A 25,232-nucleotide genomic window follows, 5' to 3' on the forward strand; every position below is an offset into this window, starting at 1 on the left:
AGAAGAGAGTTCAAGACTGGGACGAATTGTTGCATTATTTGCTATTCTCTTACAGAGAGGTACCCCAAAAATCAACGAGGTTCTCCCCCATTTGATCTTCATGGAAGGAATGTTAGAGGACCTTTAGATTTCAGACTCCTGGGAATTGGACACTGAGGCAAAAGAAGAGCAGTACTAGAATATGTACAAAGATTCAGAAAAGAGTTAAGACATGGTGGGTATTGTTCAAACAAACCTCAGTGACAGGCCAAACGAAAGGTGTGGTATGATTAACTTACATGTAAATGCTCTTTTGAAATAGGAGATTTGGTGTTAGTCTTAAGCCCTGTGGAAAAAATACAAAATTCTTAGGAACGATCTTTTGAGGTATCAGGAGAGGTGAATGAAGATACATATGTTAAAAAGCCTCATGGTAAGGTAAACAGACCCCAGGCTGCAGGGCTGGGGTGACACAGCCTCACTGATTGCACTCTAAAATATCATAGATTCCAGTCAGCCTAATTTCAGTCAACTTAATTTCAATAGCTGGAAAGATAATGGAACAAATTTATTAAACTATGCATTTATAAGCATCTAGAGGATCATAGGGAATAGTCAATAAATCATGCCAAGTCAACCTAATTTCTGTCTTTAAGAGGGTTAGTGGATGGGGGGAAGCTGTGGATGTGGTTCCTTGATTTTAGTAAGGCTTTTGACACAGTTCCACATGATGTCATAAACCAACTAGGGAAATAAACTGGTTGAAACACTGTAAGTAGTTATCAATGGCTTACTGTCAAACTGGGAGGATGTATCTAGTGGGGTCTGGTACCAGTCAAAATTTACATTAGTGACATAGTTAATGGAATGGAGACTATGCTTATGAAATATGTGGCTACACCAAGCTGGGAGAGATTGCTAGCACTTTGAAGAGTAAGATTACAATTCAAAAGGACCTTGACAAATTGGAGAATTGGTCAGAAATCAACAAGACATAATTCAGTAAAAACAAGTGCAAAGTGCTATACTTAGGATGGAAAAATCAAATCCTCAAGTACAAAATGAGGAAACACTGGCTAGGTGGGTACTGCTGGAAAGGATATGGAGGTTATAATGGATCACAAATTGAATGAGTCAACAGTTACAATTGTGAAAATGGCTTTAGTAATCTGGGGTACATTAACAGGAACATCATGTTAGATGCAGAATGTAATTGTCATCCTCTTCTTGGCGCTGGTGAGGCCTCATCTGGAATACTATCCATTTCTGGGTGCCACTTTAAGAAAGATGTCCAGAGGAGAGCAACAAAAATGATAGGAGGTTTAGCAAATGTGACTTATGAGGAAAGGCTTAAAAAGCTAGTCGTCATTAGTCTTGAGAAAAGACTATGAAGGAGGGATCTGATAAATCTTCAGATATGTTAAGTGTTATAAAGAGGGTGGTGATCAGTTGGTCTTCATGTCCACTGAAGGCAGGACAAGAAATAATTACCTTAATCTGCAGCATAGGAGATTTTGGTTAGATGCTAGGAAAAACTTTCTAACTATAAGGATAATTAATCTCCCTGGCTACTGGACTCAGGCCTAATTGTTTAGCAAACCAATTTACAACGTTATAATTAAGGTTAAAAAAAAAAAAATCCTGTTCTAAAACTTTCGATAAAGCTGTTAGGCCAAACCAAACTGACCTCTTGTGTTCCCAGAGAAAGTGATTGTTAGCCAAATCATTTTTAAACATTGTTTCAAACTGGCTAGGTCTATAGCTGAAAATCCTGCCAAATGTGGCTACGCTTTCTTCTCCTCCTCCCTGCCCCAACTGCTGTTGAAACTGGTCACATCAGTAAGACGGTATATTCTAGCATCCATTGAAATAAGGTACCTATCGTGCTAGCTTATGCCAGACGTCAAATTCATAGGCCTTGTTGGTGCTGGAGAAATTTTCAATTAACTACAGCAGGGTCTGATGCGAGTTTAGTTGAACTTTTGGGAGTTCCATTGTAAACAAATTTCTGCTGACCAGATATATCTTTAGTGTACACAGAGGCAACCATTTTTATCATCTGACTCACCTTCTGTTAACATGTTTGAACCTTGCTAGGCACCAGGAATGATCCTGAATCTAGTTCTGCCTGGGTGTCTCTCCTCTTGAGGATGTGTTAAAACAATTCTGGAATGGTTAAAGTGGATGGGCTATATAGTTTTGAAAGCAGTTTCATTAACAGGCTTAAAGTCTGTTGGGTTCCTCTAGATGATGCTAGAGTAGCATTAGCGGGTAGATAGCATTAGTTTTTTGGGGTTTTTTCTTTTTCAAAGAAAACATTGCTTTCTTTCTAAGGCCAGGTCTACACTACCACTTACTTCGCTATAACTTATGTCACTCAGGTCTGAATAAGTCAGCCCCTGAGCAACATAAGTTACACAGACCTAAGCGCTGGTGTGGACAGTACTATGTTGATGGGAGAGTTTCTCCTGCCGACGTACTATTGCCTTTTGCGGAGGTGGATTTATTATGTTGACAGGAGAGCTCACTAGACACATTACAGCAGCGCAGCTGCACCAATTTAGCACTTCAGGTGTAGACTAGTCCTTAGTCTGTGTGACTGTAGTATTTACTTCAGTATCGTTCGCTTTGATTTATGGTGAACATCTGTCTGTGTATTTCATCTCAAAGTTGTATTTAGCTGCTTCTCGGAGCTGGTTTGCCCACAATTTGAGCTTCAATTTAACAATCTAGTTTAGTTAAATTGGGTATTGCATCAGTCTTTGCTCAAGTGGCATGCAGACAAAATCTAAACTATCACCATGTCACAGGGTGGGTATACCCTTAGGGTAGGCAAGGAAGGGTTTTGTAGCCCTGCGGCTGAGTCCTAATGACCACCCTAAGCCTCAGGGCTGCATGGCCTAGTGGCTGGCGTCACTATGGCAGCCCGCCTCTGCGGAGCCTATTGGCCAGGGCTAATATGGCAGCCCTCTGTGGGGTTGAGGGGGAAATGGGCCGCCACGCAGGAGTGGGTGGTGGCCAGGGTAGGGGGACCTGGGCCCTCCCTGTTCCACCCATGGCCCTGATAGCGGCAAACTGATTCCTCGCTTGGTCATCAGGGATCCGTCCAAAACATGCTGCCTTTGTCCCAGTTTAACCACTGGACCAATATCTAGTTCCCCATGGCTACTTCCAACCCTATTTTCCAGCACTGCTATCCACAGGTCTCCTGGGTCTCTGGGATCATCGGCCGGCGAAGCTCCCAATGGTTCTGTCTACTCTTGGGCTTCTGTGGGCAGCTGGGCATGCTCCTGGATCTGTTTGTTTGTTTGACATCTGGGGCTCCAGCAGCACCCGAGAAGGAGCCTGCAATGTGCAAACTCCTTCAGTGATCAGGGGAGACTGAGCTAGGCTGCTCCCTTTTATACTGAGGCTCCAGTTGGAGCATGCCCAGCAGTGGTGAGGCGGCGTGTCTACCTCTACCTACAATAGGGGGTTAACCTTTTCTCATCTAGTATGGGCTGGTACACCCCGTCACACACCACCAGTCTGATTTAATAGTGTGAGATCATTGAGATATATTTTTCTTTTGAAGGTCCTTGCCCTCATTACCTTGCGTTTTTCTATTGAACTGCATAGTTACTTTTGTTATCAAAAGTCTGTTGTCTTAGGTCATTTTAAATTTGAGTGCTCTGTCCCTTTGTATCAACACATCTTCATCCCTAATCAGTCACCTGCAAAGTCTCTACCATTTGCAGTGAGCTGTAGCTCACGAAAGCTTATGCTCAAATAAATTGGTTAGTCTCTAAGGTGCCACAAGTACTCCTTTTCTTTTTGCGAATACAGACTAACACGGCTGTTACTCTGAAACCTGTCAAAATGTATCAAGTTACTCCTGGAAGACAGAATAGTCAACAGTAATTTTTTCCTAAACTGGTCTGTAGCACATGGAAACTCAGGTGAGATGTTCTTCACATCTCACTCAGTTGTTCTGATTGTAGGTTTTTTTCAGTGTCTTGCATTTTCTCTTGTCTACCTGGCCATGGAAAAAAGTGATTGTAACATTCTTTTGACATTTTTATAGTCATAAGTGCCTTATGATGCTGATTTTTATCGCTTTCTTTGTTGTCTGTATCCTTTCTGCAGTGTGTTTATTCACTAATGTTTTGTCCTTCTCAAAGCTGTTTTTTCTACTAAACACAACCCCTGTATCATGCTTGCTGATTGTCACAATGGTGGTTTGTATATACTTGTATCATGGTAAAGTCTACAGGTCCTAACGAGATTGAGGCTCTGTTATGTTGGGTATTGTACAGACACTTAGGGTATGTCTACACTGTGAAGTTGTCGACAAAACTTTTATCTTTCATGGGTACTTAGAAAAAGCCCCTCCTCCCCCCCGCAAAAGACACAAGTTTTGCCATCACAAGTGGCAGCATGAACACGGCTTTGCTGGCAGGAGCGCTCTCCTGCTGACAAAGCTAAGACCATTCGCAAAGCTGGAAGTATTTTGTCAGCAAAAGTGCCGACAGAGTGTTTACACACGCTGACTTTTAGCGATAAGGCTGTCGTGTAGACAAGCCCTTAGTAGGATACAGTCCCTATCCCAAGAAGCTCACCGTGGAATATATGAGGCTGAAAGGGTGCGATAAAGGAAGTACTAATGTCCTCATTTTACAGATGAGGAACAAAATGATTTAGAGATTTGCCCAATTTCACACAGGCAGAGCTTAAAACTGAACCAGATCTCCTGAGATCCAGTTCCACATCTTAACCACAAGACCAGCCTTTCCCTCTGCTTAGCTTCTAACATGTTAATATAGTTTGACTGTAATAAACAGTTAGCAGTTCAAGGCTATGCAGTTCTATACTTTCCATTTTTCTGAACAGTGAAGTGTGCTAGGCGCCTTACAAGGACACATTCTATACTCTGAAGATCTTTCAATCTTCAAATAAGACAAAGCAAGTGAGAACAATGAACAACGTGAGTTTTAATATGTGGGAGGGAGCATACATTGAGTAAGTTGTGCTACAAATATAATGCAAAGATTACTTAAGTATACTGACAGGTTTCAGAGTAGCAGCTGTGTTCGTCTGTATCCACAAAAAGAAGAGGCGTACTTGTGGCACCTTAGAGACGAACAAATTTATTTGAGCATAAGCTTTCTTGGGCTATAGCCCACTTCATCAGATGCATAGAATGGAACATCTAGTAAGAAGATATTTATACACTAATTGAATCTATTTCCCCATGTTAAGTATCCTCACACCTTCGTGTCAACTGTCCGAAATGGGCCATCTTGATTATTACTTCAAAGGGCTTTTTTTTTCCCCTGCTGATAATAGCTCCTCTTAATTAATTAGCCTTTTAGAGCTGGTATGGGTACTTCCACCTTTTCATGTTCCCTGTATGTATAAATATCTTCTTACTATATGTTCCATTCTGTGGATCCGATGGAGTGGGCTGTAGCCCATGAAAGCTTAATGCTCAAATAAATTTGTTAGCCTCTAAGGTGCCACATGTACTCCTGTTTTTATTGAAGAATAATGTGTCTTAAAATTAGAAAGACATATATACCTTGTTCAATCCATTTAAATTATTTCTCAGTACCCAGTGATCAATTACATTTCTAAGGCTAAAATTCTTATCTTGAACTTGAAATCTGTCAATGACTTTTTAAATATGAGGTAATGTAATTGACTATTATATTACACAGCATTTCTCTGACTGTAACTCTCCAAGGTTTTAAAACTAAATGAAAAGGTTTTCTTTGGGAAGCAGTTTGGTATATATCTTCAGGTAAGGGAATATTTTTCCCAAAGAAACTTGAGAGGGGAAAATCTATTAAATTTGATTGATATTTTTGAATAAAGAACTAATCTGGTTATTAGTAATCCTGTCTGACTTCAGCCTGCAAACTGTAGTTTACACTTCTCGCACCTTATACTGTGATCACATTGCATATTTCAAGCTAAGCAGCATTGTGCCAGTTTAGTATTTCTTTGGGAAACCTCCAAAGAACACTTTCTGTAGATGGAGCAGGAAGTAGTGTTGCCGAATCATTATGACCCTGTTCTCACTAAGGCTGTGTATATACTGCGCAGCTTACAGTGGCACAGCTGTGCTGCTAAAGCCTTACCGCTGTAAGGCACATGTTGTAGCCACTCTCTCTCATCCAAAGAGAGCTCTCCTGCCGACAAAAGAAAACCATCCCCAATGAGGGGGAGTAGCGTTGTCGGCGGGAGAGCGTCTCCTATTGACAAAGCGCTGTCCATACCGGCGCTTGTCATCGGTAAAACTTTTGTCAGTCTGGGTGTTTTTTTTTTTCACACCCTGGAGCAACAAAAGTTTTACAGACGAAAGTGTAGTGTAGATATAGAAGCAGCTTGGGATTTTTCAGGTTGCTGTACAAAATCTAGGTACCAGTAGGTACTGGATCAGAGCCCAGAATAACTATAGTTAAAATAGTAGATGCAAATACTAAATTTTAGTATGCAGACAAACTTAATAACCGTCACATTACGGTGATGTAAATCAACAAAACTAGAAAAATGCCTAATGAAGGATCTAATCCTGCAAATTTACACACACTAGAAAGTTAATCACATGATTAGTCCAGTTCACTTCAGTGTGAAACTATCTGGCACAGAATATCAAACATCCAATATCTTGTAATAGCCCAAACCTGTTGTTGGTTCCATGCATCCTCTTTTCTTAAAGATCAAGTAATATAATTTTAGTGATCAAACATACTTGTATATAAACATTAAGTGGAAGTAAGTGTTCAATATACCTTAATTTTATCAAATCCGTCCAATTGTAGCACTTTTTCTTCCATACAGATATAATTATGCTGGAAGAATTGCTCGGTAAAAGTGGCAATGTCTTTAAATTTTATATAGAATTTTCTGACTTCCCAGATTAAAACATATCATTTTCCTTGGCTGAATCTAAAAATCTAGTTGTTTCTTGTTCTGACATCTCAGATAATACACATTTTGCATTTGGAGCAATTGTGTTTGATGTTTGAGCCAGTTTATGATCCTTTAGCTGTATTGGTTCTGCAGTACTTTCATTATTTGAAGTAAATCCAGACACTTAAAAATACTCTGCCACACTGTCCATGCTTAAAACTTGGGGTTTGAATTTTCCATGGCCAAAGATGAATAAAAACTTTCATTTTTTACGCCCTTTATGATTTATTAAACATTCCCTTACAGCATTGGATACCCAAACACAACAGCATTGTGCTGGTATATGAAAACCAGAAAGTGAAACTGGCTAGTCTAGTTCACTGTCCAAGCTAAGTGAAATGCAAAAAATAGAACAGCATAAGTGATGAAAAGGAAAATAGGATTTTTAAAATCTTTTAATCTACAGTTTTAGTAATACAGGTAAGGGAAAAATTAAATATTTAATCTTGAAAGTGTCAGATACTTATTGTAAAATAAGATGGGAAACACTTTTATAAAAAAAAATAACAAAACAGAAAAATACTTAGGAATTATCACTTCAGTGTCTTAAAATCCTCTTAATTTGGAAGTAGTAGCAGGGAAAAATTATTTTTAATACCTTGTTCAAACCTAGAAATATCTTAGTCTTCAAAGAGATATCCAAACACATCTTGCACTTTTCCTCCAATTTTCTGTCCTGAGCGGTGATGACACCTCTCCTTTCTTATATATTTTTTTTCTGCTGTAAAGCGTGTAGGTGTATATTAGTGTATGGTGTATACGTATATATTCTGACAGAGCAAAAAATTGTGAAAATTAGCTGACTTCTTATGACATTTAGATGGTAGAATTTGTAAACCAGCCCAAACTTTCCAATTTACACCATCATATACCCTTCTTATCTCACATGCAGCTGTGGGTTGTATGTGTAATTTTAACACTTTAAGAGGAATACCAGCTTTGCAAGTTAAAGGCTAAAATGGCCCGTCTATGGGAAAGGAAGATGTAGTTACACTTGGAGTATAATAGATCTGTATAATGTACATGCTAAGATAGTTCCCATCAGTATCTGATCGACTGCTAGGTACGTTTATAACCTTTTGTGTTCACATGCTCAGCTCTCACTAAACATTCACTGTTGGAGTGGAAGATAAGCTTTTATGAAAAGTTTGAGCAAAATCCCTTTAGTAATTCCAGTGGGAAAATACAACTCTTCCATTGAAGAAGAAAATCAACCCACTTATTTAACACAACTAGCAGCAATAACTGTGGCTAGAGAGCTGGCATGGACATAATCAGAGCTAGAAAAATCTACTCCTCTGTTCACCCAGGATAGATGGGAAGCTTTTTTGGGTAAGTGCCATCAGCTTCTTCAGAATCTGAACTGCTTAAAGAACTGTTTCTAGCCTTATGACTATGATAACCTGCAAATGTGAATTGAGCATAAACCGAAGCAGTGCTAACTTCTCAACAGGCAAACATCTTCCGTTCCACTGCTGCTACCAGGTTTGCAAAGGCACAGCAGAACGAAAACTGACCAGTCTTGTCACTTTTCATTGCTGCTATTCAAAACCCAGGTCAGTTTCACTCTGCTGATATAGGGAAACCTACTGTATGAGTAGAAGCAGAGGTGGGCACTAAAGCTATTTACTAGACAGACAGATTGTAAAACAGATGGGGGAAGGAGTAAAATAGGAGAAATTGGGTTGAGCAATCAGAAATCCGAGGGAGGGGTAAACCGATAGAGAGATCCCACAATCATCCTCCCAGCTACTAGTATGGATGTAGTGGGGAAATGAGAGAATGTTCCTCATTTCTAGCCTGAAAGCGTTGGGGTCATTCCAAAGTCACATGTAGAGATGGAACTCTGCTGAAAACTCTAACAAGTCTTGTTTATTTGTGATCTCTTGTTGTCTGTTCTGTAGTGATATATATTTTGAGCTCTTACTGAGGTTTTTCTTAATGTAGGTTACACATTATAAGCAATATCCACCTAATACAAGCAAAGTTTATTCCTACTTTGAATGTCGTGAAAAGAAGACTGAGAACTCCAGATTAAAGAAGGTGAAATATGAGGAAACAGTTTTTTACGGGTTGCAGTACATTCTAAATAAGTACTTAAAAGGTATTTGTCTCATAATTTCAGCAAAAACATAAATCTCCATATTTTTCTCCAAACTTCTTGAATTCTGATAGTTGAAGCAGTTTTTGGATTATTTTAGCTCAGTGTTTGTTTTTTAAATTTGAAGTCTCATTTTATTCTCATGACTCTCAAAAATGAGATGTCATCTTTCGTAAAATGGTCTTCTACATTCAGTGCCTTCTATTTTTGTTAGGTATCAATCAATGAGATATTCAGCAAACTAAAAACTACAAAAAAGAATAACAAGTATTTTTATCTGTGGAGCTGTTACAATGTTTTAGATAAATGGTCATCTGAAACATCAAAACTTAAAGATCAGAACCAAAGATAAGTTACTTGGAATCATTAAAAAAAGGTAGCAACACCACTCTCTTTGAGAGTCAATTAAGATTTGGAGGAAAATAAGTTTTATGTTCAAAACTTGAAAAATGTACAATCTGTATTTGCTAATCAGTTATATGCATGTATTAGTAACTTGTGTTTAAGTGTATTTTCCTTTAAATCTAGTAATGATCTATAACAATTTTAATTGAGTGTGGTAGCTAAGTGTGCATTTTTCCCCCAGCCCATTTAAAAGTGTACATCTTAAAACTTCACATTGCATTATAAACTCATTTTGGAGGTACAATTATTTGTTTTTTGCACTTCAAGTAAATACCATGTGTTGTGCTTCTTCCTCTCATTTCGTTTCCGGTTATACCAAAAAATACTTTTCCTACATCATTGGTCTCAGACTGTGTGCAAATCCTAACCAAGACTCCACCAATGCCAATCTCAGTTCTTGCCAAATGTTGGCACTCCAGTAAAAAAATCATTTGGTGGCAATCCCATATCCTACACTGTGAAAAGCGTAGGACCTGAACTTTCTCTTTTTTTACCTCCTTGAATTAGGAAAACTGTCCCAAAATAATCACAGCATGATCAGTATACTTAGTCTCCAAAATCTCATTCTGGGGTGGGCTGTCAGTCTAGTTGACATTACTATAACAGCTTCTATAGAGATCTAAAGGATTACAGGACAATATTAAACTTAATTCATTTTAGCATTTATGGAATGTGCCAGGTTAGTAGTCCTGTAGATTGAAGTCCCCTATTTAGCCACAAAAAGAGTATGACCGAGGCAATAGCATTGCAAGCTTCCTCAGAGTGTCCTGCTAAGGTGCCTCAATCCTGTTTTGAAGGGATCATCAGTGTGGAGGAACGTAGCTTCTTATCCACGCTAATTTAGACTTTGCGTGCTTTGAGTGTTGTGACTCCTTCTCTGGGAACAGTGTTGAGGGCATCAAATCATTTCATGTAGATGCTGACCAGCCATCAGTTGATAATGTCCTCAAATTATTACCAACCTGAGCTGAATTTGAACGACTGATCTATAAGTGAAAGGTCTTCTATTCCAATACCAATTTTCTTAGCCATCCTGTCTCTCTTACAATACAACTTTAAAGCCAAAAATGATGCTTGTAAGCATAGCATTCGCTATTACATATTTGCCCTCCGAAAGCTCTTTGGACACAAAGTAACTTTTTCATGTCTGGGAGGAGACTTTGATAATGAAAGCCTCATCTTTTATTTATTCATCAAGAGTTGCTTAATAATGCTTGGCGTTAAAAAATTATCGCATTGTCTGAACTTACTTTTAAACTATTTTTCATTGCAGGCAAAGTGATAACCAAAGAGAAAATCCAGGAAGCCAAAGAGGTGTATAGGGAGCATTTTCAAGATGATGTCTTCAATGAAAAGGGATGGAGCTATATTCTTGAGGTAAAAAATATTCTTGAGGTATATTTTAATTCAAGGTAATTCTAGGTAGGATTTGTGAATCAGGGATTAGTTACTTCCATCTTTAGGATCACTGCTGTAGTCTGCAAGGACTAGCAGCTGTCACAGAATAATCAAATAATTGTAAATGCATGAAGCAAAGTAGTTTTCATCCTTACAAATGCCAAATATGGCTTTCTGGGTAGTAGGGATTTATTGCTGCTGTCACCTGCTAGTATGAGTTGGGGCTTGTTAGCAAATTTCAATATGTAATACAATATTTAGTGTCTGGTTATGTCATTTAAATCACTTTCTCTAATCATAGTAGCTTTTCTTCTAATGCAGAAAGCACTGCAACTTTTTGCATGAGTAAATAGTAAATGGAGAAAATACATTTTAATTGGTATATGAAAATATAAATTTTATATCTAAAATTTTATATCTAAAATGTGTCTAAATTTTGTAGTGCTACTTCAAATAAGTTTTTTGTTATGAGATATAGAGAACAGTTAGAAATTTTTCTGAGACAAAATCTCCAAAATAACTATATTCGAAAACGTTACTTTCGTAGCGTATAATTTTTTTTCAAAGAAATGAGGGCATTTCCCCTTTAAGTGTGGGCAGATTTGTTCCGGTCTTTCCACTCCCTGAAGCTTGCTGCATTTCCAATTTTTATGATAGACTAAACTATTTCTTCGAAAGCATTGCATATTGCATTAGTGATCATGACTGAGGTAATTGATGGCATGTGGATATGAACATATTGGCATGTCTGGTTGTCCTTTAGCAACCAAAATGGACAATAAGAATGGAAATTCTCCACTTTCACAAAGTGTAACACTAGTGACCAGATGAATCAAACTATTTTTCTCTATTCTACCATTAACTCAAGAAAGCTAAAGGGGTATGGGTATGGGTGTGTGTGTGTGTGTGTCTACTTCTGTTCATAGATCCTTTGAGTACATTACTAAGATTTTTGCATATTACTTCTCCTGAAGAGAACCAGACTTATTTTACTGTTTAATCACTTGGTTTCTTTTTTCCTCTTTAGGTTGTCCCTTTTTAACACCATTATCTCACCAATAAATAATTTAAAGCCTTATTGTCAGACAGTCTTTACTAGGCTTCTGTCTTGGGAGGTTTTAATAGGCATGGCCATCTTTGGTCAGTCTGGTTAACTGGTTCCTTGCAGTATATAAATGTGATAAGACTCTTAAACAGGAAAGGACTGAGATGAAACTCTAGTGATTTCTTGGAAATACTTGGATTTCTTGGATGCATCTCCATGAGAAAGTGCTTCTGAAATTCTGAATGGAAGTGTTTTAATTTAAAAAAAGTTATACTGATTAATCTTTGACAACTGGAGCTGTTGAAGCAGCGTTTTGACATGCATTGGGATATCGCTGGCGAATATGTTTTGATACTAGCTATAAAACTGCACCATTTTTCTAAAGTAGCACCATTTTGGTACATATGTTCATTTTAACACTTTTTGTACACTTTATGGAAAAACTCCTAAGGCACGTTCCTTTGGGTCTACGCAAGCTGCTACTTATCAGTTTAGTTCGTCGTGCTATTTCAGTAGCTTATAATAGTTATTTTACAGTTGCTGTCTCATAATTTATTCATTGCAAACAGGCTGCTACATCTCATATTCCAGAGTGTTGAATATTTCGAACATGAATGTTAATGTTGACAATTGTTTTTTGAAATTGAAAGAACAAAAATTTGGGAGGCTGGATTCCATGGTCAGTGGATAGAGTAGATAAAACTTTTTAGAAAGGATGTACACTGAATCCCATTTAAAGATATTAGTTCTCTTAAAACAAATGTCAGCACCAAAACATAATGAGACCATTTAAAAAAATAGATGCCAGATGGCGCAACCGTCAAGGTAAAACACCACAGAAAACTGAACGGCAAAGATCTGTTACATAAACATTTCTGTGGATCAAACCTTTTTTTTTGTTCTTTTTTTTTTTAAACAGCAGGGTCTCCTTAAATGAGTGTGTTCAAAGAATAACCTTGTTAAATATCCTTTGGTGAACCATGGTTATTCATTTTGTGGAATTGGTGCCTTTTTAAATGTATAGGTTTTGGCATATTTGAGTGGGTGGTTTGTGTGTTTTTTTTTTTTTAAATATTTAGTTTTTCACTGTAAAGGCTTTCTTTTTAGCAAATATAAAGCCTGACTTCGCTCCACTGAAGTCAATGGAAGCAGGGCTGGCTCAGCTGTTCCTACTATCTAATGCTGCTATTAATTTCTCTTACAGAAGTATGAAGGGCATCTTCCGATAGAAGTAAAGGCTGTTCCTGAAGGCTCAGTCATTCCCAGAGGAAATGTACTATTCACAGTAGAAAACACGGATCCAGAGTGCTATTGGCTCACCAACTGGATTGAGGTCAGTCTTCAAAAATGAAGCTTTCATTAAAAATGAAGAATGGGTTCACAATCATTCTACTTGGGTTTAGGGTGAGATCTCTGGAACCAGCTGGTTTCTGCTTTCAAAAGATCTGTCTCTTTCTTGAAGCCTGCTGCAGAAGTGTTGTGTAATAAGCTTATTTAATAAATAGGGGAAATTCACAACAGTACTCAGACATGTTGTGGGAATTGACTTTTGTGTGCATTGGTCTGCAGCTCAGGAAGTTTGACTCCTGCAGTGAGTAGCTGCTTGGCCCACCTCACAATAAAAAGGAGTTATTAAATTAAATATGACTCTTAGGCAAACTATTTTGGACACAGCCAATATTTCTTGCATCACTTCTAAAAATGAGGAACACCTCTTGGACGAGTGTAGTTGTAAGTTAACAGACAGTAGAATTGGGGAGTGATGTGATGGTACTTCCCAATAAGTTACTTGTGCATATGTTGACACCATTTGCCGTACCTAATTTTGCTAAGTCTTTGCACTGCCCATATAGATTTCCCCTTGGTTTATTGCCAGTAGCCTCAGTTGTGCATGGCTCATTGCCAAGTGGGGATTTTTGAGTCTTGATCAAACATATTTCATTTATGTGCACCTGATAACAATGGGTTTTTTTGTTGTTGTAGACTATTCTTGTTCAGTCATGGTATCCAATCACAGTAGCCACAAATTCCAGGGAGCAGAAGAAAATTTTGGCAAAGTATTTGCTAGAGACATCTGGCAGCTTAGAAGGACTGGAGTACAAACTGCATGACTTTGGCTACAGAGGAGTTTCTTCACAAGAGGTAACACTAATTTGCCCAATAGCTTGAAGTTTAATTCTATTTAAAGAAATATAGTACAGCCAGGAATTTATAGCATTTTGGCACAAATATCTTTTGACTATTTCTGACACTTTGGTGTCTTGTAATGTTATGAAAGTCTGGATTATTGGAGCAGTGTGAGTTGGGAGTACTTTATTGAGAACTCTTTCCTTCTCTTTGTACCTTCAGGTACAAAATTAAAGAAATATCAAGACCTGGAGAACTTTTCTCTTTATGGAAATTATCTTCTGGATAGTATGAGACTGTGTTTAAACTAAATACAGGAGAAACTAGAATTAAACAAGAGCTTTGCTGTAACAGAACTAACCCTGTACAATACTTGATGATTAGGCTTCATGATTTGGCACTGTACTTTAAAGTCATGTCTCTTTTTCTCAGACAGCAGGAATAGGAGCATCTGCTCACTTGGTAAACTTTAAAGGAACTGACACAGTAGCAGGAATTGCTTTAATTAAAAAGTACTATGGAACGAAAGACCCTGTTCCAGGATATTCTATTCCAGCTGCTGAACACAGGTAAAATCCCCCCCACCCCCAGTTGTTTGAAACCTTTGCTGAATTTCGTTATTTCTAGTGTTAACACAACTATTTTTCCATGTCCTTTCTTTGCATGTGGAAATGCTTGCTTCACTCCACATAACGAGGCAGATAAAACCTCTTCAGTCTTTTTGTGTGGCACACTGTATGAGTAGATGCTAGTCCAGCTGTTAAGGCAGAAGTGAACCTTGCCAGCTGATGCATGATGAAGCTTGCCAGCTAATGTACTGATCTGTTTTTTAAGAAACTTATTTAGGTTCAAAATGAGACTAACTTGGGGGGTTATTTGAGTCAAGTTGTAAAGTCATAGCTAAAACATCTTGAACATTTGTATTCTTAATGGGCAACAATTTGATACTGGGGCCCAATTCTTTAGTACAGGTATTTAAAAATACATGAGAAGTCATGAAAGTTGCCAGTGTCAGCACTCCCAACTCAAGACTTCTTTCCCAAGAAGAGGTAGTTATGGTATAATAAGCTTCCCATCATGTCAGGACCCTGGCTGAAGAATTAGTCCTATCTGTGTGATCAATCCTTGATCTCTACTGACCCTGCCAAGAAGGATGAGAATTGTGACAGTGGTTGTTATATTCTGAACACTCCTATGAGATTGACACTCATTCATTTCAAACATTGTATCACAGTCGTTAGCTGGTAACTTTCAGCCACTCCTGACCTGTACTGGATTTTGATAGAGATGAAAGTCTCTGAATCTCATTACCTTGTGCTATCCAGTCTACCTTCTTAAATGGATAAAAGCTTTGCACCACTCCTTATTATTCTTAGTGGATAAAAGTCTAGTGTTTAGTTTAATAAATATTCTAATCTGGTAAACTGGGGTACATGATTCCAATTTGAACACTGGATTTACTTCGTATAGTGGTCATCTCTGAGCAGTAAATGTCTGTCCAGGTCAGTGTTTCTGGAGCAATCTAAGTATGGGATTTAATGACTAATTGGAAATCTAGAGAACTATTGTATAAGTTAGTGGAAGTTCAACAGGTTGCCCAGTGCTTTTGACCTTTTTTTTAGGCTTGGCAGAAATAACTGTAAATTTAAAGCGTAACTTAAGAAAATATGCTGAACAGCTGTAATAAATGTTCTGTGCAGTTCAGTGGCATGGTGACATTAAAGTGAACAGTTTTAGTCCCAGTTGAGATTGTTTGGTACATGCATATTGCAGCCATTGTCTCCAAGCCACTAATGAGTGTGAGAGGCTCATGCAAGCCACTTCTCAAATTGTTCCCAATTCTCCGGGATTGGAGTGCTGTCAGCGCTGTGCTTGTAGCTGGCACCTTGCCGTGCATGTTCCCATTATTGCCACAGCTCCTCTTGGAAAAGGAACTTCCTTTTTGCATCTATTTGCCAACATTGCTGAGGGTGCCTGTGGGGGGAGAGAGCCACCAGAGTGGATAAATGCTTTTAGTTTTTTAAAAAAATCTATTTTAAATTTTAATCAGGACTGTTTGTGGTGCTAGTTCGTACCATGTTATAGTCTTTAAATCACTAAATGGGATGTTTCATACTTGTTTTAGCTTCCTAATTGTTAGTAGAATTTCAGATTTTACATGCTCTTTTCTATTGGGAAATTTCACAATTAACGTGCTCATCTGTTGCTGAAAAAGGCAAGTCCAAGGCCTCATTAACATCCTTTATATGATAACAGAAACACAAATTTACAAAACAAATAGCTCGTGCTGTCTTTGTAGTCAACACCATCTTCTAAATATTGAGCTTCCAAAAGTCGTGAAAGCAGAAATGCTTTGACCTGGCTATACTCCTACATTAGTTTCACAGTTTGAAGTCAATAGGATTATTGCTCCTAGGTCACTTGATTGCTTTTGAAAATCCTGACCCTTAAAGGATCTAAATATGGGTCAAGGAGCTTTAACCATAGGCTTTTATTTTTGAAAATTTTGGCCTGTTTGTATGCAAGTTAACAATGATTTTGTTAATGCTGTGGAAAATCTAACACCCTGATCCTGCAAATACTTACACATCTGCTTAATTTAACTATCATGAATCATCTCAATTCATTTGTAACTGCACAATCAGGGCTGACATAGTGATGCATTGCTAACACTAAAGCAGTTTTGTTCTGAAGTGACAGATTTTGTGCTACCAAGAGAAGTTTTTACTGATATATAATTTTAGTGCCAAGTGCTGCAAACATATAAGCACATTGCTTAACTTCAAGCACGAGTAGCTTCATTGTAGTCAATAGGACTACTGATGTAAGTAGTTCTGTACCTGGTTTAGTGTTAGAAGTATTTAAGGCCTTGATGCTGCGGAGTTTTACAAAACTGCACAGGTAAAAAATAAGATTCCCATCCTGTATCAGCATTTTTAAGAAAAACAACCCCGCATTTATAGGTAAATCCCTTCACCCTGGCATGCATTACACCCACCCACACCCCCCAGCTAGGGTGCTCCTGCAGGAGGAGGAGATGGAGCTGAGCTGCTGCTGAACTGCGAATCTGTCAGGTTGGAGGTTGAAGGAGCTGGTCCTGAGAGGAAGCCAGGTGCACGCCCCCCTGCTAGCAAAGTACTTACTATCTCATTCACTCCCCAGGATTAGAGGACTCTCTCCTTACTCCTCCTCTTTTTCCCCTCTTCCCCCCACCACCACACACACAGGCCAGAGTGCTGCTCCCTATTCAACCTCGTTCCATAGTTTTATGGATGCCTGCTCCCCACTCTGCTGCCTCCACAAGGGCTCTTCCTTCACTCACTCCACCACTATCTGCAAAAGGGGGGACGGGACATAGAACCTCAAGCACCACCGCCAGCAAGAGGGATCTCTTCCATCATATCCTGTACCCAGTTTTGGGAAATCAGCTTGCTTGCAGCCAAGTAGAGGGAGATTTTATTTATTCTACCCTACTTTAATCTACAGAGTGATTAACCAGCCACCAGTTAGGCTTGGTCTCCAAGTTGGGAAATGCAGACAGGAGCCCTCTACAAAGTACGATAGACCTCAGATTGAAGGGGATGGGTGAAGTTTGTTGGGTCACTGCCTGAGAAGATAGTAAGATGCCAAGGCAGAACATTTTTGAGAGATTTCCTTCTAAAACTATTAGCAGCAATACATTGATTCAGCCTCTTTTATAGTTCATATAAACTACTTGAAGATATTTCAAGGACTGCGTCAGTTTGCATTATAGTTGGCTTTAGTTATAGGGTACCTTTTACGTACAGAAAAATACAAAATATGTGATTTGGCTGACTCATGAACTTCAGTCTAATGCAGATCTTCAACTGATTTTCCAGTACCATAACCGCTTGGGGGAAAGACCATGAGAAAGATGCTTTTGAACACATAGTGACACAATTTTCTTCAGTGCCTGTATCTGTGGTCAGTGACAGCTATGACATCTACAATGCGTGTGAGAAAATATGGGGTGAGGACTTAAGGCATTTAATTGTATCCAGAAGTCCAAAGGCACCACTGATTATTAGACCAGATTCTGGAAATCCTCTTGACACAGTGTTAAAGGTAATACTTTTAAAATAATGCTTCGTATGTAGAATTTTGAAATGGCTGTCTAACACATTTGGGAAATTTTATTACTGATGATCTAAAACTATTGCTGCACTAGAGTATTTCATGTGTGATAAATCAAAAAATGTCCCTAGTTAACCTTATCTGAGGAAACTCTGTTCCACATTCCAAATAGCTTGGTTTTTACCAAGCCAGTTACTCAACTGATTATAGTTCTTAAAGCCATTTTTGGGTCCCTTTTAGAACTCTGCAAGATTAGTCAGTGTATGTAATGAAATTCTCAGTTGTGATGCAGAAAGATTCGGGGATAATACAACATATATTATTGTCTCAGCACTTTCCAATAAGGAGTGAAATAGGAGGCTGACTAAACATTAATCAAATGCCAAGCTAAAGTGACATTTCTCACCACTTAAGAAAAGCCTGAAAATCCAGAGTCACTTAACATTGAAGCAATAAATTACACGTGCTGCACGTACAAGAAAAGCTCCAAACCCTGTCAGACTTGCATTTAAACCAGAGACACTTGCTCTTGAACAACCAAAGAACCACTTCATCATACAGAACTGTAGAATAAGAATGCCATGCTGGGTCAGACCAAAGGTCCACCTAGCCCAGTATCCTGTCTTCCGACAGTGGCCAATGCCAGGTGCCCCAGAGGGAATGAACAGAACAGGTAATCATCAAATGATTCATTCCCTGTCTTTCATTCCCAGCTTCTGGCAAACAGAAGCTAGGGACACCATCCCTGCTCATCCTGGCTAATAGCCATTGATGGACCTATCCTTCATGAATTTATCTAGTTCTTTTTTTGAACCCTGTTATGGCCTTCACAACATCTTCTGGCATTGAGTTCCACAGGTTGACTGGGCATTGTGTGAAGAAATACTACCTTTTGTTTGTTTTTAAACTTGCTGCCTATTAATTTCATTTGGTGACCCCTAGTTCTTGTGTTATGAGAAGGAGTAAATAACACTTCCTTATTTACTTTCTCCATGCCAGTCATGATTTTATAGACCTCAATCATATCCCCCCCCCCCTTAGTAGTCTCTTTTCCAAGCTGAAAAGTTCCAGTCTTATTAGTCTCTCCTCATACGGAAGCTGTTTCATCCCCTAATCATGTTTGTTTGCCCTTTCCTAAACCTTTTCCAATTCATCTTTTTTCTTTTTTTTGAGATTGGGGCAGTCACATCCGCACGCAGTATTCAAAATGTGGGCATACCATAGATTTATATAGAGGCAATATGATATTTTCTGTCTAATTATCTGTCCCTTTCCTAATGATTCCCAACATTGTGTTAGCTTTTTTGACTGCTGCTTTACATTGAGTGGATGTTTTCAAAGAACTATCCACAATGACTCCAAGATGTTTCTTGAGTGGTAACAGCTAATTTAATCCCCATCATTTTATATGTATAATTGGGATAATGTTTTCCAATGTGTATTACTTTGCATTTATCAACATTGAATTTCATTTGCCATTTTGTTGCCCGGTCACCCAGTTTTGAGAGCATTTTGTAGCTCTTCGAAGTCTGCCCCTGGAACTTAATTATCTTGAGTAGTTTTGTATCATCTGCAAATTTTGTCACCTCACTGTTTACCCCTTTTTTCAGATCATTAATTAATATGTTGAATAGGACTGGTCCCAGTATCGACCCCTGGGGGACATCGCTATTTACCTCTCTCTAATCTGAAAACTGTCCGTTTATTCCTACCCTTTGTTTCCTACCTTTTAACCAGTTACCAATCCATGAGAGGACCTTCCCTCTTATCCCATGACCGCTTACTTTGCTTAAGACCCTTTGGTGAGGGACCTTGTTAATGGTGTTCTGAAAATCTAAATACACTATATCCACTGAATCCCCCTCTCCACATGCTTGTTGACCCCTGAAAGAATTCTAGCAGATTGGTGAGGCATGCTTTCCCTTTACAAAAACCATGTTGACTCTTCCCCAACAAATTATGTTCATCTATGTGTCTGTCAATTTTGTTCTTGACTATAGTTTCAATCAGTTTGCCTGGTAGTGAAGTCAGGGTTACCAGAATCTGTAATTGCCTGGATCACCTCTGGAGCCCTGTATAAAAATTGGCATCACATTAGCTATCCTCCAGTCATTTGGTACAGAAGCTGATTTAAATGATAGGTTACAGACTACAGTTCTTCAATTTCACATTTGAGTTCCTTCAGAACTCTTGGGTGATACCATCTGGTCCTGGTGACTTATTACTGTTTAGTTTTATCAGTTTGTTCCAAAACCTCCTCTAATGACACCTCAATCTGGGACTGTTCCTCAGATTTGTCACCTAAAAAGAAGGTCTCAGATTTGGGAATCCCGCTCATATCCTCAGCTATGAAGACCGATGCAAAGAGCTCATTTAGTTTCTCAGCAATGGCCTTATCATCCTTGAGTGCTCCTTTAGCATCTCAGTCATCCAGTAGCCCCACTAGTTGTTTAGCAGGCTTTCTGCTTCTGATGTGCTTAAATTTTTTGCTGTTGCTTTGTCTTTTAGCTAGCTGTTCTTCACATTCGTTTTTGGCCTTCCTAATTATATTTTTACACTTCATTTGCCAGAGTTTATGCTCCTTTTTATTTTCGTCACTAGGATTTAACTTCCACTTTTTAAAGGATGCCTTTTTACCTCACTGCTTCTTTTACTTCGTTGCTTAGCCACAGTGGCACTTTTTTGTTTCTCTTACTATGTTTTTAATTTGGGGTGTACATTTAAGTTGAACCTCTCTTATGGTGTCTTTTAAAAAGTTTTCATGCTGCTTGCAGGGATTTTACTTTTGGTGCTGTACCTTGTAGTTTCTGTTTAACTAACCTCATTTTTTTGTGTAGTTCCCCTTTCTGAAATTAAATGCTACAATGTTGGATGCTGTGGTGTGTTCCCCACGACAGGGATGTTAAATTTAATTATATTATGGTCCCTATTACCAAGGGGTCCAGCTATATTCACTTCTTGGACCAGATACTTTGCTCCACTTAGGACTAAATCAAGAATTGCCTCTCCTCTTGTGGATTACAGGACTAGCTGCTCCAAGAATCAGTCATTTAAAGTGTCAAACTATCTCCCGTCCTGAGGTGACATGTACCCAATCAATATGGGGATAGTTGAAATCCCCCATTATTGTTGAGTTTTTAATTTTAATAGCCTCTCTCATCTCCCTGAGCATTTCAGTCACTATAGCCATCCTGGTCAGGTGGTCAGTAATATATCCCTACTGCTATGCTCTTATTATTAGAGCATGGAATTACTATCCATAGAGATTCTATGGTACGGTTTGGTTCATTTAAGATTTTTACTTCATTTGATTCTACGCTTTCTTTCACATTTAGTGCCACTCCCCCACCAGCATGACCTGTTCTGTCCTTCTGACATATTTCGTACCCTGGTATTACTGTGTCCCATTGATTATCCTCATTCCACCAAGTTTCTGTGATGCCTGTTATATCAATACCTTCATTTAATACACGGCACTATAGTTCACCCATCTTATTATTTAGATTCTAGCATTTGTATATAAGCACTTTAAAAACTTGTCACTTTTTAGCTGTCTGCCATTACATGATGTGATTGAATGGTACTTTTTTTTCATTTAACTGTTTCTCATCAGATCCTACCTGTATTTTTTCTTCTTCCATCCTCTCCTCCTTACTAGGACATAACGAATCTCCATTAATAGATCCTCCCCTAAAGGATATCTCTGTCCGAACCACATGCTCCTCTGCACCTGTCGGCTTTTCCCCAGCCCTTAGTTCAGAAACTGCTCTACGACCTTCTTAATTTTAAGTGTCAGCAGTCTGGTTCCAATCTGGTTTAGCTATCCTTCCTGTATAGGCTCCCCCTTTCCCAAAAGTTTTCCCAGTTCCCTCCTCCCTACGCCATCGTCTCATTCATGCATTTAGACCCTGAAGTTCTGCCTGTCTAACTGGCCCTACACGTGGAACCGGAAGCACTTCAGAGAACGCTACCAGGGAGGTCCTGGACTTCAATCTCTTACCTAGCAGCCTAAATTCGTCCTCCAGGACCTCTCTCCTATCCTTCCCTATGTCATACCATGACCACTGGCTCCTCCCCAGTGCTACACATAAGTCTATCTAGATGCCTCGAGAGATGTGTAACTTTTTCCCCAGGCAGGCAAGTCACCATGCGGTTTTCCAGGTCGTCGCATTATGCCACACAAGAAGTGTAAAGCTATTTAGAACACACACTCTTGAATGTAAAAATCATATCATAAAAGCTAACAATACCATTCCATTAGAGTAACTCTCAGTGCTATTATATGTTGGCTGTCTACTAGGACAAATACAGATTTAACCTGTCTGGGTACTTTTTTTTCTAGGGCAAGTGCTAGATCACCATAGGAACTTTGCTTACTTTCTCTTTCTCAGAACCATGAAAAAGTCAGTGTGGATCAGGATCTAAATTTTGAGTATTGCTAGTTTAAACTGAGACCTCGGACAGCAATCCTTACTCCATGAGGCGTATGGTGCTAACAGAGCTGAGCAACGTGAAGGGCACATCCACTGTTTGCATTGTGTAAAGTAAAGAAATGTTTTAAAAAAAAAAAAAAAGAGAGAGAGAGAGAGAAAATAATATGCTGGGTCGACCTACTAAGGAGAGTCTAGCTGCCAATTTGTGGTTATGCAGCAAGAAGTGGGGATTGGGTGTGATTAGTTCTCTTTAGTCATGTGACTATACAGACCCTATTGTCTCCTAAGCCATTTTCTTCTAAACCACCCTCTGCACAATGACTGGAGTATTTAAAGTACAGCATGGCTTTGCTCTGAGCCATGTACTCAAAATGCTAACAAAAATTAATTCTATTAAGTTTAATGGATTTGGTGTTTAACTTTGCTAGAGTGAGAGATGTAGAAACAGAATTGCTTCCATTTTGTTTTCTACAGGTTTTGGAGATCTTAGGAAAGAAGTTCCCTGTTGTAGAAAATGCAAAAGGCTACAAGGTGTTGCCCCCTTATATCAGAGTTATTCAGGGAGATGGTGTGGATATCAACACGCTGCAAGAGGTATGAAGTTTCTTAATATATCAGGTGAAATTGGCAGTGTCCTCCTTTAATCTGGAGTCTATTACAATTAGTCAGATGTTAATGGTTCTTTACTGACCCATTCCTAGCTTTCATTCTGGGCACTGCTTACAAACCCGAACGCATAAATTAATTTTATTAAAACCACAAGGAATTTTTTAAAAAAAGCATAACCTAAAATACATTTTCTAATCTCATGGTTGTAATTTTTATTCTCCTCCGTCGCCTCATTGTTTCCTTTATCCCTCCCATGTTGAAACTAATTAGGATTAAACTCAGAGCAAAGATCTATCCTTTTATTTGTGTCTAGTGTGCCAGTCATGACTTGTGCTGTGACAACAGTAGTAATTAACTAGTTTGGATTGTTAGGTTGTAAATTTAAATGTCTGCATTCAAACTTTCAAGGTGTACTTGTGCTTTTTGAAGGAGATACTTTTGAAAGCAAATGCAAAAGTGTCTACAAACCATTGTTAGTATTAAATGTGGTGGGGGTGGCATCTTTAAAATCCCAGCCAATAAGAATAATTGAACAATCCATGTTTTATGCAAAATTATACCACATTAAACTGCTGGTGCCTGATAGTCTGAGAGATGGGCACATCATTTCTTACTGTTAAAATTAAAAAGTACAATTTCAGCGAAATAGAAACCGAAGTTTTTATTACCTCCTGGAAACTCTAGTGACAAACTTGCAAGTATCTGATGAAAGGAAGTGCAGAACAGGATTGGTTAATCTTATTTCTGCACTTCATCAGTTACTTGATATTAAGAGTCAGGCCATCACAAGATTAATGCCTTTTGCTTTGAAAATGAATAGCAGCATTGCATAGGGCATTCATCGTTTTCACCTGAGTAAATACTGCTGCAGTGCTGCAAAATAAATTAGGAAATACTCAGTTCAGTGAAACCTCTTAGATATTGGAAAGAACCCACAGGAACTCCAGTTCACCAGGTCTGAGCAGCTTTGCATTCTTTTGAATTAAGGACTAGAGAAACTAGACCACAGAAGTGGCAGTAAAGCAGTGGCACACTGGTGGGAGTCATGCATCTGTTCAGTTTGATAAACCATGTATAATCTGAGATCCACGAACATGAGCCCAAACAACAAAGCTACAAAGGTATTTACATGTCACTGACAAATCCTCAGAGAGCATGCTAGTTGGGATATTAAGTAACAGAGTCATTGGTGGGAAGATTGCCTTGTAATGGAAAACAGCTAACAAATTCATGCTATGACAACCCTGAAAAGCAAATCTGATTTTCTTGGTTTGTTTGACAGAAACAGTGATTTGACGAGAATAGTCTTGCTGTATCATGCACAACTGTGATAACAGCAAGCATGAAATAACTGAATCTGGATATTCTACTCCTGATGGCTTTCTGCGCCAAAAAAATAGAAATTCTGCACACAGTATTTCAAAATTCTGCAGGTTTTATTTGTCAAATACATGTGGACGCTCCAGCGTCGCATTGGGGAATACAGGCCACTGGTGCACAGAGGTAGGATATCACTCTGCAGCTCTCAACCAGGGACATGGCTCAGCAGTGAGGCTGCACTTAACCCTGACACAGCGCAAGGACCGAGCCTGTCCCAGAAACACCCCAGGGCCCTGCCCTTGTGTGCCAAGTGCATCAGGTGTAGGAAGGCAGGCTCAGCCCAGCAGGATCCAAGTATGGAGCGGCTTAGTGTGGGGGGATCCAGGTGTGGGTTGAGAGGGTTCTGTGTGGGGTAATCTGGATGCACATGGGCTTGTTGGGGAGTTCTGGGTGCAATGGTAATGGGATTCTGCAAGGGGGTCCAGGCGAAGGTGGTTGGGGCTCAGAAGGGGGTTTAGGTGTGGGGGTTCAGTGAGGGGTCCAGATGTGGGGGAGGGAGGCTCTATGGGGTATGGGGATCCAGGTGCAGCTGGTTGGGGCTTAGTAGAGTGGGGATCTGGGTGTGGGTGGCTTGTTGGGGTGGTCCAGATGCAGGGGGAGTGGGGCTCGGTGGGGGATCTGGGGGGGTCTGGATGCATGGGGGTTGGGCGGATGGGGGAGCATCTCCCAATACAGTGATCCCTCCCTCTGCAGCTAAGGAATGATG

The 25,232-nt window shown here is 39.2% G+C and overlaps 1 protein-coding gene across 4 annotated transcripts in view; it reads left to right on the plus strand.

The window, feature by feature from the left end:
- NAMPT (nicotinamide phosphoribosyltransferase) overlaps positions 1 to 25,232 on the plus strand; it is a 62,747-nt gene that overhangs the window by 19,244 nt on the left and 18,271 nt on the right. For 2 of the 4 annotated variants that reach the window (XM_073328478.2, XM_078851150.1), the window contains exons 2-8: positions 8,881 to 9,037; positions 10,713 to 10,816; positions 13,087 to 13,215; positions 13,866 to 14,024; positions 14,442 to 14,578; positions 17,870 to 18,095; positions 23,012 to 23,131. In XM_073328478.2, the coding sequence (XP_073184579.2) occupies positions 8,881 to 9,037; positions 10,713 to 10,816; positions 13,087 to 13,215; positions 13,866 to 14,024; positions 14,442 to 14,578; positions 17,870 to 18,095; positions 23,012 to 23,131 (1,032 nt within the window). Of the gene's footprint in view, positions 1 to 55; positions 215 to 8,042; positions 8,266 to 8,386; positions 8,490 to 8,880; positions 9,038 to 10,712; positions 10,817 to 13,086; positions 13,216 to 13,865; positions 14,025 to 14,441; positions 14,579 to 17,869; positions 18,096 to 23,011; positions 23,132 to 25,232 lie in introns of those variants that run through there. The other 2 variants (XM_073328476.2, XM_073328477.2) reach the window with 2 other exon arrangements.

The sequence above is a fragment of the Lepidochelys kempii genome, chromosome 1, assembly GCF_965140285.1.
Source record: "Lepidochelys kempii isolate rLepKem1 chromosome 1, rLepKem1.hap1, whole genome shotgun sequence".
Taxonomy (NCBI): Eukaryota; Metazoa; Chordata; order Testudines; family Cheloniidae; genus Lepidochelys; species Lepidochelys kempii.